The following is a 17,606-nucleotide window of genomic DNA, read 5'->3' on the forward strand; positions in this document are numbered from 1 at the left end:
TTGATGAATTATTTAAGTGTGACACATATGCAAAAAAAGTAAAAATCAGGAAGGGGGCAAATACTTTTTCACAGCACTATACCTGTGGTTAGGGTTGGATAAGTAACCCTAGACATAGAAAAATGTGTCCAGGGTTGGACATCGGTGTGGTAACTGCTAGTTGTGTGGAAACATGAACAGTGACAGTTCCTTTGAAAACATGTGAACAGCGACAGCACCTTTCAGCCTGTCAATGCTTTACACAGACTAAGCAGCTGCAGCTGGTTGCATACACCTGCAATCCCAGCTGCAGTAATCTGCTAATTCTTGCAGTTGGAATCTGCTGTATGCACCTAATCACCCATATGAAGGACCACAAACACTTGGATTTCTGTTAATGTGTGTGTAGCACAGTTGTAGGTGTGACTGTGTGTATAAAACAGGTTGGCTAACACACCATCTGGTGGCACCCTCAGTTCCTTAGTAGAAGACATCCTCTGTTCAGCAATACAAAAGGCGAAGCCTGAATTTGATTTGTTTCAGCAATGCTTTGTACTATAATAGAAAAGGATCAGTATAAACTATATTGATAACAAATAACAAGAGTATCACATTTATTACAAGTACTTACATAGCGCTGTCAATTTACACAACGCTTTACATATATATTGTACATTCACATCAGTCCCTAACCCTCAAGGAGCGTACAGTCTAAGGTCCCTTAACTTACATTCATACATAAGCATACTAGGGCCAATTTAGACAGGATCCAATTAACCTACCAGCATGTCTTTGGAGTGTGGGAGGAAACTGGAAGAAACCCACGCAGGCACAGGAAAAACATGCAAACTCCAGGCAGGTGGTGCCTTGGTTGGGATTCAATCCAACAACCCTAGTACTGCCAGGCGGAAGTGCTAACCTAATGGGTATGTCCTGGTATCCAAAATGTTAACAACTGCTGTATTACTCTTTTAAAGCCTAACCTATCTCTCTCAGGTAACCTCACCCTGCAACCCACAGTGCTAGCTGGTAAGATCTGTCCCACAGAGCGCTCCAAATAGTTGATATGCACTTGATTCTGAAAGTATCAGTATCGGTAACCACAGGTTCTTATTTAATCCAGTGGATATAACTCCCAGCGGGCTGTTTAGTGTTTCTCTACTGTAGTTAGATATAACAGATGCCCCACTGACAGGTCCTGTTGTGGACAAAAGCAGTATTCCTACTTAAGGTCTCCTGAAAACCTATTCAAAGTCTAGCTACTAAATTATTTTGTACCTGTATACCTTGTATATTATTTTGTGGTATCTGAAGGCTGAACCTAAGACTATTTGAAAATATGGGATTATTCTCTGTGAACCTCTCTGGTTAGCCTTCACTGAGTCAGACCTCGTCATCAGGCTCCCACAGAATGTCAGAGATACAAAGGTTTCTACAGATATTAAACAGTTTTCCTGACCCAACCACCTCGACAAACTCTCTTCAGTAGTTGATTTGCTGTTAAAATGCTACCTATGTTAACCCCTAATCATAGTTCTGACACAACGCTCTGTATACCTTAACATAGGCAAGCAGATAATACAAAAAAGAAAGTCTCCAGAGCACAGTAAATCTGGAATAAACCTGGCAAAAATAGGAAACAAATAGAGCATTCAGTTAGGTCCCAGGGAACTACTTCCTTGTACTACATTAGAATAAAAAGGTCACCTTCAAGGAAATACTCAGTTTCGCAACACAATGTGGTCAAAAACACTCTGTCTTTGGTCAAACTTGCCATGCACTGTCCAGCTAAGCACTTTAAAGTTCTTGCACTGGCATCAGAACTTGTGCCTCTAAAAAACTGCAGAAAAATTCTAATGTCCTCCACACAGATGCACAAGTACACAGGTGAAAAGTCTAAATCATATCTAATGAAGCGATCAATCAATATATTAAATAAATAATAGACAGTCCAACATATAACCAAAGTCCATGCAAGGCAATGTGTCCACCACTGTGCAGTACTTTTCAAACGATGGTGCTCTTCAAAAGTAAAAACACCCAAGTGCTCCTACCACCTCAGCATATATATGTGCTTTCTGCAATGAGTGTGACTCTCAACCTTAGAGAAGTCAAAACGTGCTTTATATGAAGATCCTATTCTTCAAAGTCTCACTTGAATGGACACGCAGCAAACTTCAGGCAACTTCACAAGTACCCAGCAAGTGCTCAGAGAAACAAAACTCGGGACATGGATCGTGACATCAGCATGCATGCGTGGCCGCCATCGGGCTCCCAGGACTGTATTACTGAATGCCGTTTTGAGAATTAAATTTTATTTGAGAATTTTGACATTTTATGAGAACGTGAGTGATTTCAATAAATTTTTAATAATTTTTATTTATGGATTCACACTATGAGAGCTTTGTCAGCCGAGGTTCCTGTGCTTATCACTGAATGGAGGGGGTTGAGGGGGGAGCTGAACACAGAAGGTTTTTACCTTCATACATAGAATGCATGAATCTAAAAATCCTTCAGCCTTTACAACCACTTTAAAACAGTCTCAGCTCAGGAACATAATAGCATATAGTTTCATCCCTAGCCTGACAGTGCCAGCAAAATCTATACACCAGAGCATTTCGTGCAGGTTTAAAATTTGTTCCAAGAGTGTTGAAGATTCAATACCTTACTGAGCCCAAAGAGTTAGGCAGTAATATCCATTTTTTACTGGGGATGGCCCATCCAGGTTAGATACCAGTAGGTAGCCAGAAAATGGATTATACCAAAGGTGTCAGGGAATGCACAAAGGATTCTGGTGTTATTGTCACCCCTTTTAACTCTGAAAGAGTTCACCACCTTTTATTGCATTCCCAAAGAGGCAGTATAATCACATTTTGGCTTCCTCATTGCTTTCAGGTAAACATCTACAGCAAATACACAGATGAAATACATACATGAAAGCTGGTAAAACCATCAAACTATTTTTATTCCTGTTCATCCAGTTTTAAAATCCACACAGTGCTGCCACACATCACAGCCCTGTCTAGAAGATCAGAAATCCTGATTTTTCTCTTGCAGGTCTTACAGATCTTGTCTCTACCCCAGCCTGTGACTGGACTGTGAATGAAGAAGCAATATTCCTACTGGGCTCCTCTCTCTGTCACTCTGCTCTCTCCTATCACCATGTTCCTGTTTAGCACATGGGCACTACAGCATATCAGACTGGTTGCTTGCGCTGCATCTCCATCTCCTAGTCTTATCTCAGCTGCACATGGACTGCAAGAGGCTGATACCAAGTTAAGTTCAGGTACATACACTGCTTGTATTTAAAAAACAAAATTAATTAATTATGTACTAAGAAAAAAAGAGTTGCATTGATTTGTGCCTTTCATATCTGTCTGCAGTTCAGCTTTAAAGCAACAGCCTTAAGACATTTTCAAAAGGGCAATAAACTTTACAACAAACAGCACAGCATATGTAAACATATAACAGACATCAAAGTGTAACAAGACAAGCAGTCCTACAGACATCCAGTGTGCAAATGTACAAAAGAAAATCACAGCAGACAGCCAAGGCTCATCACCCTTATCACTGCAAGATTCAATAAGCTGCAAAATGAAAGATGTGGTACTATATGTTATTGTATTAAATTTCTTTGAACGTTTCTCTTGTCCATATTATTATTTTTGTCAATGGCCAACCAACCGAGGTTGCATACCATCTTACCTTTACTATTATACTATGACAATACAACTTTTGATGTTCTTTTCTATTCTGTACCTATTGCCTTGTAAATCCTATCTTAAAAAAATAGAAAATATATAAAAGGTATACTTATTCAAAATAACGTTTTTTCTTCTATTTTGCTAACGTGTTGCATGGCAACTGGCACACAAAATAGACAGTAATCCAACACTGAAGAGTACTAATTGCAACAAAATATTTTTCACTAGCTACCAACTTACCTGCAACGGTTTTCTCATAGAATTTTTTTATTTGATTATTTATCTTTAACAGTCACACATTTGAGATAGATTTTCTCTGGCAAATATACTGTATGCTCCCATCAACAGCCATGTTATCTTTGAAAACCAACACTATCTTTCCCACGCTCTGCCTGTTCACACAACACAAGAAGAGCCAGCCTGCACATGGGTGCTAGATTTCCAAATGGGAGGAGAGCCCAGTACTCCATCCCTGATAGCTGGCTCCTGCAGGAGGAACTGAATACTGTTTCCTGGACCAGAAAGGAATGCTATTATTATGTATAGTCCAATAATACTACATCATTTAGTTACAAAATGTCAAAACTAACATTTGCTAGGATAGCTGGAGTATATGAATACTGAGCTGGGGCCTGCACAGCCTCAGTTTTTCCTGTGTGACCAAAGTCTGTTGCTTATTTACATTTTTTACATGGAAAAATCCTGCTACTTATTTGATATTGCAAATGCATTACTGCACATTCTCTAAAGATTAGATATTCTCTCTCATACTGAGCCCTGGTTCACACTGATGCAGAGTTTTCTGTGCAAATTCCGTACCGCATCAGAATCACACCTTGTTCTTGTAAACCGCTGCGGGTGTGTATGTTAACAACCCCCCCGAAATCGGTCCGCAAAACGCAGTGCAATGTGCAGAATCGGATCACATAGGTGTGAATACCCATGCGATCTGATTCTAGTGCGGACAGAAAAAAATGTATGGCTCAAATTGCACCGCACACAAATCGCATGTGATTTGCACAGGAATCCGGTGCGGTTCCTGTGCGAATCACATGCGATATACCGCACCGCATATATGTGAACCCAGGCTAAATGTGGGCTGCTGAGTTTCATATGTCAGGCATGATTTTTATTCCTAGTCTGGAGTTGAATATTAACAATGCAAAAAAGATAACTCAACTTAACATGTACATGTTGCTAGCAAGCAGTAGAAGAGATTTCTAACAAGCCTCCCCTGACCTTTCTATCTGCTTTGAGGCTCGGTTCGCACTAGTGCGGGCCGTGTGGCCAGCATTTGCTCAATCATGGCAGCTCATTCATTTGAATGGGCTGCTGTGCTGTATGAACTGCAGAAAAAGGTGCATGCACCTTTTTAAAAACTCGGCTGCAGGGAAACCGGCTGGTCTTTTTGACCAGGTGGTTTCTCTGCGGTTCCCACACCCGCAGTCATGCTGTGGGCTGAGATGTGTGGAGGTGTCATTCAGAATGAATAGCAGCCTTGCGCATCTTGCAAAAACAGCACGATTCGGGTGCGAGAATCTATGCACCTGCAACCGGAACACACAGTGTGAACCTAGCTTTAAAGTGGTAGTAAACTTCTGTCATAAATGTTTCCTCCTACCTGTCTGCTGTCATGTACGCTGAGCCGCACATGCACAGCTCAATGAACATTTACGTCCCTGATCTGTACCACCACTGTGCGTTTTTGTACAGGAGTTTAGGAGCTTCTAGGAGAGTTTAGTATTCAGTGTTTTTTTTCTGCCAGAAAAACACTCTAAAAAACAGAAGGATTTTTTTCTGCTTCTATAAACTGAGCTTAAAACATGCCTCTAAATATCCTAATGTGCATGGACACATAAATAAAAATTGTGCTGCTTTTACAGGCAAACCGCTAAACTCTAGAAGCAGCATTTTTTTAAGCCCAGTGTGCATGGACCCTCAGTATGATTTCCAACAGTATCATACATTACGGAACAGTAGTGGTACCAGAGGTTGCAGTTAAAACTCTTCTGTCCCCATAGTAGCACATACTACATTTATATTAAGGGGATCTTTAAACATTTTTCATGAAAGGATGGTCACTGCACTATTCCCTGGCCCTATAACTAATTCACTTGTGAGGAATATCTGCTCAGCATGGAAAAACACTGACTGGTTACTGATCTGTCAAGGACAGCCTTGTCTGTGAGTCCACACAGCTAACTATCTAATGTGAAACATGGACTAATATTTCTTTGGCACAGAGATCTGTGGCTGGGAACATTAATCGACTGGGGATGCCTGAGGCCCCTTCCAGATCTTGCAAATCAGGAAGTTCCCTCTTCTTTTTGAAGCACACATTACGCGCAGTTCCATGTGTCACGCATAGGTCAGCCCATTCACTTCAATTGGCTGTCATCTGCACGTTTGTAGCCCAAAAAAAGCTCCTGCTGCTTTTTGGGCGTTGAGTTTCAAGTGATTTCCACACGATCCTGTCAAGGGACAATCACAGTAAAACTGAACCGCATTTCAGGAGCAATTAAGAATTAATGGCACTCAACCGTGCGTGCGTTGTGCGTTTTACTGCAATTTGGAGTCATGAGCAAAACAACAGTGATTCTGCTGGTGATTCCAAATCACCAAGCGTGAATAGGTCTTTAACCAGTTGCCGACCGCAGATAGCCGGCTACACGCGTTCTCCTACGGACACAGCTGATCACGTGATGTGGTAAAAGGCCAATCACAGCGGTTTTTACCACGTGATCAGCCGTGTCCAATGACACGCTGATCACAGGGAAATGCAGTTGCCGGTTCTCGGCTGCACTTTCCTCACGCTGTCAGAACGTGGGGAAAGTACTGCCGAGAACCAACAGTTGTCAGAGCAGGGTTCGGCACCGATCATCAGGGCACTGATGATCAGTGCCCTGATGATCGGTGCCCAGCAGTGCCACCCACCAGTTCCACCCACCTGTGCCCAGCAGTGCTGCCCACCAGTGCCCAGCGGCGCCACCCACCAGTGCCCAGCAGTGCCACCCACCTGTGCCCATCAGTGCCACCCACCTGTGTCACCTACCTGTGCCCATCAGTGCCACCCATCTGTGCCCATCAGTGCCACTCACCTTTGCCCATCAGTGCTACCCATCAGTGCCACCCATCAGTGCAGTGCTGCCAGTCAGTGCCCAGCAGTTGCGCCAGTCAGTGCCCTTCAATCCACCTAGCAGTGCCGCCTATTCGTGCCACCTCATTAGTGCTGCCTATCAGTGCCCTTCAGTGCTGCCTATCAGTGCCCATCAGTGCTGCATATCAGTGCAGTCTCATCAACGCACATCAGTAAAGGAGAAAAATTACCTGTTTGCAAAATTTTATAATAGAAACAAAGAAACTTTTTTTTTCAAATTTTTTAGCTATTTTTTTGTTTATAGCGCAAAAAATAAAACCCCCAGCGGCAAGTAAATACCACCAAAAGAAAGCTCTATTTGTAAGAAAAAATGATAAAAATGTCATGGGTACAATGTTGCATGACCGCATAATTGTCATTCAAAGTGTGACATTGCTAAAAGCTGAAAAATGGCCTGGTAAGGAAGGGGGTATAAGTGCCCGGTAGGCAAGTGTTTAAACAACAAGCAAGTGAAATAAGTGGTATTAAGATGGAAATAGGAAATCCCCAAGGCTTATGCTCAGTGTCTTTTTTGTGTTGTTGCTGTGATAGTGGAAGTTCCCCACGGTCCAAAGACTGCTCAAGACCACAAGGCCTGGAGGTATGCTAATGACACCTGTGTGTCGGGCGAGATCTCTGTAGAGGCTACATAATGTTTTATATACAGTATTTATTATATATTAATCAGAAGAGATGGAAGGCAAACATTTCCAGCCTGTGTTATTTGTTGATTACTACTGGGAACAATATTTGGGGTAGTGGGTAAGTGATGGTGCTAATATTAAAAGAGTTAAGCAACCCAGATCTGAATTTGAGAGAGGTTTCACCTTCCCAAACTCTTTTCCACATTTCAAACAAATAAACAAACAAACAAACAACACATTAAAAATTATTTCAGCTGGAGCTGGGTTTAAGTTTGGGGGGTGTAGGTCATTATGGACAATCCCTATACATGTCCATCATCAAGAAAATGTACTTCTGAGTGAATTTTCTACTAGTGCGTAATGAAAAAGACATTACGTTGTAGATAAAATTCGCATCAAAAGCATTTCACAGTAGAACATGGACTCCTGCAGGGCTCAGCAATGTCACTTAGAAGCAAGGATTGTCAGGACATCCCAGGTGTTCTCAAATCATTTATCTACTCAGTATAGCAGAAAACCTACAAAATATAACACTGATTTCTTAAAGCAACATGTCATGAGAGAAACATGGAAGCTGCTATTGCTACCCTATCTTGATTTGAGTCAATGACGCAAAGTATTCAGGCCAGAAACCAGTTAAGACAGCCTCCCCAATATCTTTCATAAACGGTTTATATTAGAATACGGGGCACATATCATTTCTATTCTAAATCCAGATAACAATAGGGTTCATTCAGATTTAAGCATTTGTGGATAGAGAAATGCTAATTATTTCTTTAGGATATAAATATGTATGACAGAACCTCCCACTGAAACTATTCTTTCTCAGCACATTTTAAATGATAGCTAAGACTTCACACAACCTTAATAAGGTTCTTATGAAGGATAAGATACTTAAAAAAAATCATTTTGTTATTTTTCATTGCTAAAAAGGAAAAAAAAAAGCACCTTCACCACAGATTGCATTTTTAAATGCCCTGGGATTCTAAGTGCAACCATATCAGTGACAGAACACTGTTTGCACCATGACACTGACTGTAAATGTTTTCATTTGGATTTGCAAATGTTACCTGCGCAACAGAAGCTTGGGATGATTCTTGTTCTCCAAGTTCTTCTCAATTAGGTCAGATAGTAGCTGTTTCAAAACATCTGTTGCATATTCCAGCTTTCCTTGTAGAACAGTCATGATAAGAGAAGCCACGTTCCCTCTATCACGCATGGAAAAACTACGCTGCATCTCCAGAGTGCGGATAAAAGTTAGCAGGAAAATCTTGTTGTTGATCAGCTGAGCAAACAAATTCAAAGCTTTCTCCACATTCTGCTGTCCTTTGCCTGGCACCTAAAAAGGAAACAGAAAACTGCATAATTAACAATGATCATTCTGGAAGTCAGCTGTAATCATCAAAAATGTTACAACATTAAATAGAGTCTGAGATTTGAACAAGTAGCCTTCAAACAGCATAATCTTAAAATGGGTATACATGAATAGAAATTCAACAGGTTCAGCGTAATTTGGTACATGTGTATCCTTGTCTGTTCAACAGAAGCCTGAAGAGTCCCCAAAGTCAGGAATATAATAGCACAGGGGGGAGGTCCCTGCATCCACATCCTTGTGTGGATGTTGGCAATTTTAGTTTTATTTTTCATTAAATAGAAAAAAAAAAAAAACAGTACACGTATACCCTGCTTTACAGACAGCAGAAACTAGTTTTACACTGTGATTATACAATGAACAGAAACGTATGACAGAAAGTAAGCTGGCCATACACCAGCAGGTTTTTGTACAAACATCATTCTGAAAATTCTCAGTACATTTGATGACTTGAAAAATGTTTTTCCAAAGTACTTAAACATTTTATTTGTGTTAAACATTTGATTTTTTAAATGAATCGACTTTACTTTATGAAAACTACATACGCTATAAAAAAATGTGTTAGTTTGAAATACATTTTCCATTCTGATCCTTGGATTTTCTCATCAAAAACAACCATCAGTTTGACCCACTAACAACTGGGAAATTGAACAAACATTCCTAAAACAAAACCATTTGATCAAAATTCTACAAGTGCATGACCAGCCCAAAGATCATTATTCCACGGAAGGGTACAAGGTTATCTGCTGAAGCACCACAAAAGCAAAAGGTGATTGTTGATCAAATAGGTAGATAAAATACCATTTAATAACTTCAAACAGTTGTATCTATCTATCTATCTATCTATCTATCTATCTATCTATCTTTACCACTTTACCATTCTTATATATACATCCAACAGTAATCAGTTTCTTTAATAAAAACTGCACCTTTTGTCATTAAAAAGTTTTCTTTGAGCTTCAGGCAAATTAAATTGCCTAGACTGAAAGAATGTCACCAGTCATCTGTAGGCAGAAGAAAGCATTTACTAAGGGCTGGTTCACTCTTCCTGCACGGTGAAATGGCAGGATGTTCTGGCCGGCGGTCCCATGCTCTTTTAAAGCACGCAGCACTACTTGCTTTTTTTAACTTTATTGAAATGACACAGTGGGAATTAATGGCCCTGCTGTGTGCCTGCAAAAGGGATTCGTGTTTTAGTAGCAAATCACAAGATGAGAAGCAGCAGCCAGAGGGTGATCTGTGTCAGACATTTGTGAACTGATATGCTTAAATATTTAAAAATGCGCTCACAGCAGGGATGATTAACCAGTTTGAGTTAACAGTTTTAGCTAAAGTAATAGCTAACAGCCAAATGGATTAATGTACTGTATTGCCTTTCATCCTGTCCATTGATACACATTTGTTTATCACAATTCAGAAAGGCATAAACTACTTATAACTTTTGTCTGCTTGTAGCACAGAAAAAAATAAAGGATGATCGAGTAGAGATGTTTAAAAAAAACATCTCACATAAATCTTGGGTTATGGTAGAGCTATGTAAAATGTGGGTCCCTTTAGTTTCACATGGATTTGTGTTTGGTCTTTAACCACTTTATCTACCACAGCTATTTTTAAAGGTTTTGCATATTAAAATGCAAATTTTAAGGAAAAAACTAGTTAAAATCTACAAATATTTTTAGTATATTTTCTAAAAGTAGAGACCTTGGAGAATAAAATAGTGGTCATTACAATTTGTTATATCACATGTTTAGTAAACACATATTTTCAGTAAATAGTACAATAAGTTATCTTTAGCACACACAAATGCAATATATTCCCCCTTGTCTTCCCCCCCAGCCCGCACACCACCCCCCATTGACTTCTCCATCATGTCCAACAACGCCACAATCAAACCCGCCCCGCAGGCCAGAGTACTTGGTGTCATTCTGGACTCCAACCTATCCTTCCAGCCCCAAGTCCAATCTTTAACAAACTTCATGCAGACTCCACCTCCGCAACATCGCCAAAATACGCACGTTCCTAACCCCAGAAACCACTAAACAGCTCATCCATTCCCTCATCATATCACGACTCGATTACTGCAACTCCCTCCTTACTGGCCTGCCTCGCCACTGGCTATCCCCGCTTCAGTCGATCCTGAATACGGCTGCCAGACTCATTCACCTTTCCAACCGCTCCGTTTACGCCACCCCCCTCTGCCAATCCCTCCACTGGCTTCCGATTGCGCAACGGATCAAATTCAAAATCCTAACACTGACGTACAAAGCTGTCCACCATACTGCCCCGAACTACATCACCGACCTAATATCCAAGTACCACCCAACACACACACTCCGCGCCTCACAAGACCTCCTTCTCTATAGTTCCCTGGTCTCCTCCTCCCATGCCCGCCTCCAGGACTTCTCCAGGGTGTCACCCATCCTCTGGAACTCCCTGCCCCAACCCATCAGATTATCACCTACTCTCCTCTCCTTTAGGTGCACCCTGAAAACCCACCTCTTCAGGGAAGCCTACCCCACCCCCTGCTAACTTGCCAACCTCCTCCACTCTTCCTACCACTCCATCCCCCACAGCTTTCTCCTCCTGTGCCACCATCCCCTCCCTCCTAGATTGTAAGCTCGAAAGAGCAGGGCCCTCGATCCCCTCATGTTCTGTATTGTATTGTATTGTTATGTCCCCCATTGTAATGTACAGCGCTGAGCGAACTATTGGCGCTTTATAAATACTGTATAATAATAATACTGCACAGTTATGGGGGTATTTTTTCCAAATGTAAACCTGCCTGTAGAAATTATCTATCATACAACCCCCGGCATCACTTGTCTGACAGGAGTCTAGAGGAGCAGGCAACTCAACCTTGAAATCTAACAGTGTATAGCAGAGGTGTTAAATCCAGCCACTGTTCTTATTCTGGGGTCCACACTTTTATTTTAAATAGCTGTTCTGCTTGCATAATTGTCTGTTGAAACTTTTTAAAAATGGTGTATACTGTATATACACCACCTGCTTTTCGGGACACTGAATATAAAATTAAAATTACTAAGCTGTTTTTTGATTGCTTTAAGGCTTGCCCAAATCCCCAGTTTAGGTGAAGTTACTGGTTTCAGCATTTTGTTTAATTGCTAAAGAAAGCACCGTGTGTGTTTTGTGAAAGGCTATGTACTCTCTCATTGTCTGCTGGAAAGCAAAACTTTCAGTCTCAAGGAGTAAGGGGTGTGAGCCTTTCACAAATCTATCATTTGTGAGTGGTGGCAGCCTGTTTATGATTCTGTGGACTTTTATATTGTCCTCCCATGTTCAGAAAGGGAATTTGTTTTCTTGCTGAACAGCATGCTGGCACATTTTTTCTTAGGATAAAAATTTCTTTTTTGTTGTCTTCACATATCCCCCTACCCCTTACATGTGACGCCATGTAAAGCTACAAAGCTACAATCAAAATATTAACTGATTAAAATATTTATTTATTACAGGTACTTATATAGTGACGTTAATTTACAAAGCACTTTACATATATATTGTACATTCGCAGTCCTTGACCCTCAAGGGGCGTACAATCTAAGGTCCCTAACTCACATTCATACATACACATACTAGGGCAAAATTAGACAGGATCCAATTCACCTACCAGCATGTCTTTGGAGTATACTATAGTCTCTCGTTAAACATATAATGTATTCATTCTCTCTTGCTCTTTTGGGGCCAGTGTGTTAACCTTACGTTTCGGATGGTTTGGTGTTTGACACATGTATAGGTACAAATGTGTTTGCACAAATTTGAAATGCATTCATGTAGAATTTATAATGACTATATATATTTGGCACTGACAGTTAACCCTACTACTAACCATGGGACAGAACAGATGTGTAGTGGTTAGCACTTCTGCCTGGCAGCACTGGAGTCATCAGTTTGAATCCCAACTATGGCATTGCCTCCGCCTAGATTTTCCATATTCTCCCTGTGCTTGCATGGGTTTCCTCCGGGTACTCTGGTTTTCTCCCACGCTCCAAAGACATGCTGGTAGGTTAATTGGCTCCTGTCTAAATTTGCCCCAGTATATGAATGTATGAATGTGAGCTAGGGACCTTAGATTGTACGCTCCTTGAGGGCAGGGATTGATGTGAATATAAAGTAAACACAAATGGATACAAAAACGGACTGTTTTTTCTGTTTACATCTGTTTATCCTACCTTTTTTTTTTTTAACAAAACAAAAACATTGTAAATGGTGGAATTTCCTCCACTGGCACCCGCAACTGTCAGAATACACTGATCAGCAGCAGCAGCTGACTGACTACAGCCGCTGATTGAGAAAAAGTTCCCAGTGTAGGCTCTAGTATGCAAGCGTAAAAGTTTGTTTTCCACTTTCTTCTGTATGAGGGGCTGATCCACCCTCCCACATGCACCTCTGCAGAAACAGGTCACTTATTACATGTCAGTTTGCAGTGACTAGAGCTGCAGAAGAAAACTAGTCAGATCTGAATATATTTTCCCTTGCTCCAAGTTGACTAACAGAGGTTATAGTGAATCCTAATGATGTCATGGATACCCTCAATGGATTTCCTCTGTAGCCACAATTGGAATTAATTACACTATTCTCAGCTCAGCTACTGATTTTGGTACCGGGCTTTGGCTGTCACCAAAATAGCAATACATTGGAAGCCATTTTAAAAAGATGATGTCACAAAGAACTACTTGTGATGTGTAGTTTTAAATCGAACCTAGAACCTAAAGTGGAAAATAAAGTTGGTTTGTGTTCAAATAATAAGTAATATTTTTCACCTGTATCAATTATGTTTTGTATGCCTATGATACAAAAACATATGCATTACTGAATGTACACAGCAGAAAAGGTAATTATAGTGCTTGATGCCAATCACAGTCAATAACTATGTGCTTTAAATTAACTAGAAACGAAATGGCTGCCATGAGCAACAAATGCTATGCCTTTTGTTCTCATGCTGCATGAGGTCTTCTTTTTTCTATGTTAGTCCGCATGACTGCCAGCAATTTCAGGAACTCTTGTCTATTTAAAACATCACTACTGAATAAACCTTTTCATCAATCTCATTTTTGCTACAGTGTGGTAAGTTTATTTTACACCCAGTAATAAAGTGGTTAAAAATTACATTTAATAATATTGTTGGAAACTACACACAGCTGCATAGGTATATGCCCACTCAAAAGAAAAAAAGCGTGAAAATACAAAGTGCACTACAATTGTATAACCTACAGTAAAAGAAACTGTTATATGACACACATGCTCTCACGTTAAAATTTTGTACATACAGAAGTAGCAGTCTCGGACGGAAGTAATCAGCATTCTCTTGTATAACTACCATGAGCTCTAATAGGATCTGCTTCAATGGATGATATTTAGTTTGTTAAGCACTGTGTATCATAAACTGATTTTTTTTCACACTATACTTTCACATTTTTTAAAATAATTTGTGCAACTCAGTGCTGTGCTGCTGATCTCCTCCTGACACTCTATAGCCACTTTCTGTCTACATGCACATTCTCCAGTGTTGTCTGCACATCATTGCTTTGTACTGGAGTTTTGTCAACAGTAGACCATGTATGCCTAATGTGTGTCAGCAGAGGTGTTTGCAGACTCAATCAGGGGCTCATGTAAAAGGCTGACAACAAAGGAAGGTAACTGGAAGACAATTATCACCCCATAAATTGAAAAGCATGCAAAAATATATTCATGGCAAAATAGCAAAGTATTCTTTTAATGAACGCCACACATTAAAAAGACTGAAAACATATTTTTTAGACTACAAAAACATGGTAAAGCATATATGAGATTTTAGTGATTGAGTTTACATCTAATCTATTCACTCGGGACTCTGAAACTAGTTTTGTGTTAGATTTTGTATAAAGGAAAACAATCAAGAAGTAAAACTCCTGGCTGCAGAGACTGACTAAAGCAGCTATTCACTCACTTACATACTATAACTAGGCAGTTACAGAGTTCCATTGAACCAGGACTCCCTGGAAACACGAGTAACAGAACTGCTGCATCCATTTGGTATTTTGCTGTCTAGAGTGATTGCTTGAAAATAGGCCTTGTAAGGCTGATATTGGAAAAGTGGGGTGTGGAAATCTTAATACAGGTGTAGTAAGAACCAACAGCATCCCCCACTTGGTTCCATGTGTATGCAATAGTGTATTTTGTCCCTTGCGGACCACCCACCCACAATCTATTGTGGACAGGTGGCCTGCACAGGCAAAGCGACATACCCGTACATGGCTATCTGCTACCGGGTTTGGGGAGGCGCATGCGATTGTACACAGCGGAAGCCTATCAGCAAGTCCTGGCCAATGATTCAAGGCCGGGACCAGCTGATCGGCTGCGTACAATCACAGCCCAGAGCTCTGTTTTGACAATCAACACAGAGCTGTGCACAGAGGGAATGATCTCTCCGTTTCTCATTTCTGCAAAACAGGGGTTTTGAGATCATTAATAAAAAGCAGCACATTTTACACATATAACACATATTTCGGCACACATTAAACCCTTGGATCACCCTAGATGTTAACCCCTTCCCAGCCAGTGTCATTAGTACAGTGGCAGTGTATATTATTATCACTGATCACTGTATTAATGTCACTGGTAATTTCAGTGGCAGTCAGTCCCCCCCAGCGTCAGTTAGTGTCAGACTACCCACCTCACTATCACAGTCCTATTATAAGTCATTGATCATCATTAATAGTATAAAAAAAATCCAATATTTATACCAAAGTTTGTAGAAGCTATAACTTTCACACAAACAATCAATATACACTTACTGGGATTTTTTTAATTAAACATATGTAGCAGAATACAGTTTGGCCAAAATGTATTATTTTTGATTTTTGATTGTATATGTATTGTAGGAAAAAGTAAAAAATGTTGTTTTTTTTTCAAAATTGTTGGTCTTTTTTTATTTTTATATATATATATATATATAAAAAATAAAAAACCAGTGTTGATCAAATTCCACCAAATGAAAGCTGTATTTGTGTGAAAAAATTATATAAATTTAATTTGGGTATAGTGTTGCTTGACCACACAATTACCAGTTAAAGCAGCACAGTGCTAAACAGCAAAAAAAAAATGGCCTGTCCATGAAGGTGGCAAAATCTTCTGAAGCTTAAGTGGTTAAAGTCTGTACAAAACACATTTGAATACAGCCAGGTCCATAAATATTGGGACATTGACACAATTCTAACATTTTTGGCTCTATACACCACCACAATGGATTTGAAATGAAACAAACAAGATGTGCTTTAACTGCAGACTGTCAGCTTTAATTTGAGGGTATTTACATCCAAATCAGGTGAACGGTGTAGGAATTACAACAGTTTGCATATGTGCCTCCCACTTGTTAAGGGACCAAAAGTAATGGGACAGAATAATAATCATAAATCAAACTTTCACTTTTTAATACTTGGTTGCAAATCCTTTGCAGTCAATTACAGCCTGAAGTCTGGAACGCATAGACATTACCAGACACTGGATTTCATCCCTGGTGATGCTCTGCCAGACCTCTACTGCAACTGTCTTCAGTTCCTGCTTGTTCTTGGGGGATTTTCCCTTCAGTTTTGTTTGCATGCTCAAACGGATTCAGGTCAGGTGATTGACTTGGCCATTGCATAACATTCCACTTCTTTCCCTTAAAAAACTCTTTGGTTGCTTTTGCAGTATGCTTTGGGTCATTGTCCATCTGCACTATGAAGCGGCGTCCAATGAGTTCTGAAGCATTTGGCTGAATATGAGCAGATAATATTGCCCAAAACACTTCAGAATTCATCCTGCTGTTTTGTCAGCAGTCACATCATCAATAAATACAAGAGAACCAGTTCCATTGGCAGCCATACATGCCCACGCCATGACACTACCACCACCATGCTTCACTGATGAGGTGGTATGCTTAGGATCATGAGCAGTTCCTTTCCTTCTCCATACTCTTCTCTTCCCATCACTCTGGTACAAGTTGATCTTGGTCTCATCTGTCCATAGGATGTTGTTCCAGGACTGTGAAGGCTTTTTTAGATGTCGTTTGGCAAACTCTAATCTGGCCTTCCTGTTTTTGAGGCTCACCAATGGTTTACATCTTGTGGTGAACCCTCTGTATTCACTCTGGTGAAGTCTTCTCTTGATTGTTGACTTTGACACACATACACCTACCTCCTGGAGAGTGTTCTTGATCTGGCCAACTGTTGTGAAGGGTGTTTTCTTCACCAGGGAATGAATTCTTCGGTCATCCACCACAGTTGTTTTCCGTGGTCTTCCGGGTCTTTTGGTGTTGCTGAGCTCACCGGTGCGTTCCTTCTTTTTAAGACTGTTCCAAACAGTTGTTTTGGCCACGCCTAATGTTTTTGCTATCTCTCTGATGGGTTTGTTTTGTTTTTTCAGCCTAATGATGGCTTGCTTCACTTATAGTGACAGCTCTTTGGATCTCATCTTGAGAGTTGACAGCAACAGATTCCAAATGCAAATAGCACACTTGAAATGAACTCTGGACCTTTTATCTGCTCATTGTAATTGGGATAATGAGGGAATAACACACACCTGGCCATAGAACAGCTGAGAAGCCAATTGTCCCATTAATTTTGGTCCCTTAACAAGTGGCAGGCACATATGCAAACTGTTGTAATTCCTACACCGTTCACCTGATTTGAATGTAAATACCCTCAAATTAAAGCTGACAGTCTGCAGATAAAGCACATCTTGTTCGTTTCATTTCAAATCCATTGTGGTGTTGTATAGAGCCAAAAATGTTAGAA

At 40.3% G+C, this 17,606-nt stretch overlaps 1 protein-coding gene across 1 annotated transcript in view; it reads right to left on the bottom strand.

The window, feature by feature from the left end:
- Positions 1 to 17,606, bottom strand: part of PLXNA2 (plexin A2) — a 502,290-nt gene that overhangs the window by 85,633 nt on the left and 399,051 nt on the right. The window contains exon 22 of the mRNA XM_089668339.1: positions 8,534 to 8,802. Coding sequence (XP_089524465.1) covers positions 8,534 to 8,802 — 269 coding nt within the window. The remainder of the gene's footprint in view (positions 1 to 8,533; positions 8,803 to 17,606) is intronic.

The sequence above is a fragment of the Staurois parvus genome, unplaced genomic scaffold, assembly GCF_062004578.1.
Source record: "Staurois parvus isolate SC_StPar_1 unplaced genomic scaffold, SC_StPar_1.0 ptg000056l, whole genome shotgun sequence".
Lineage (NCBI taxonomy): Eukaryota > Metazoa > Chordata > Amphibia > Anura > Ranidae > Staurois > Staurois parvus.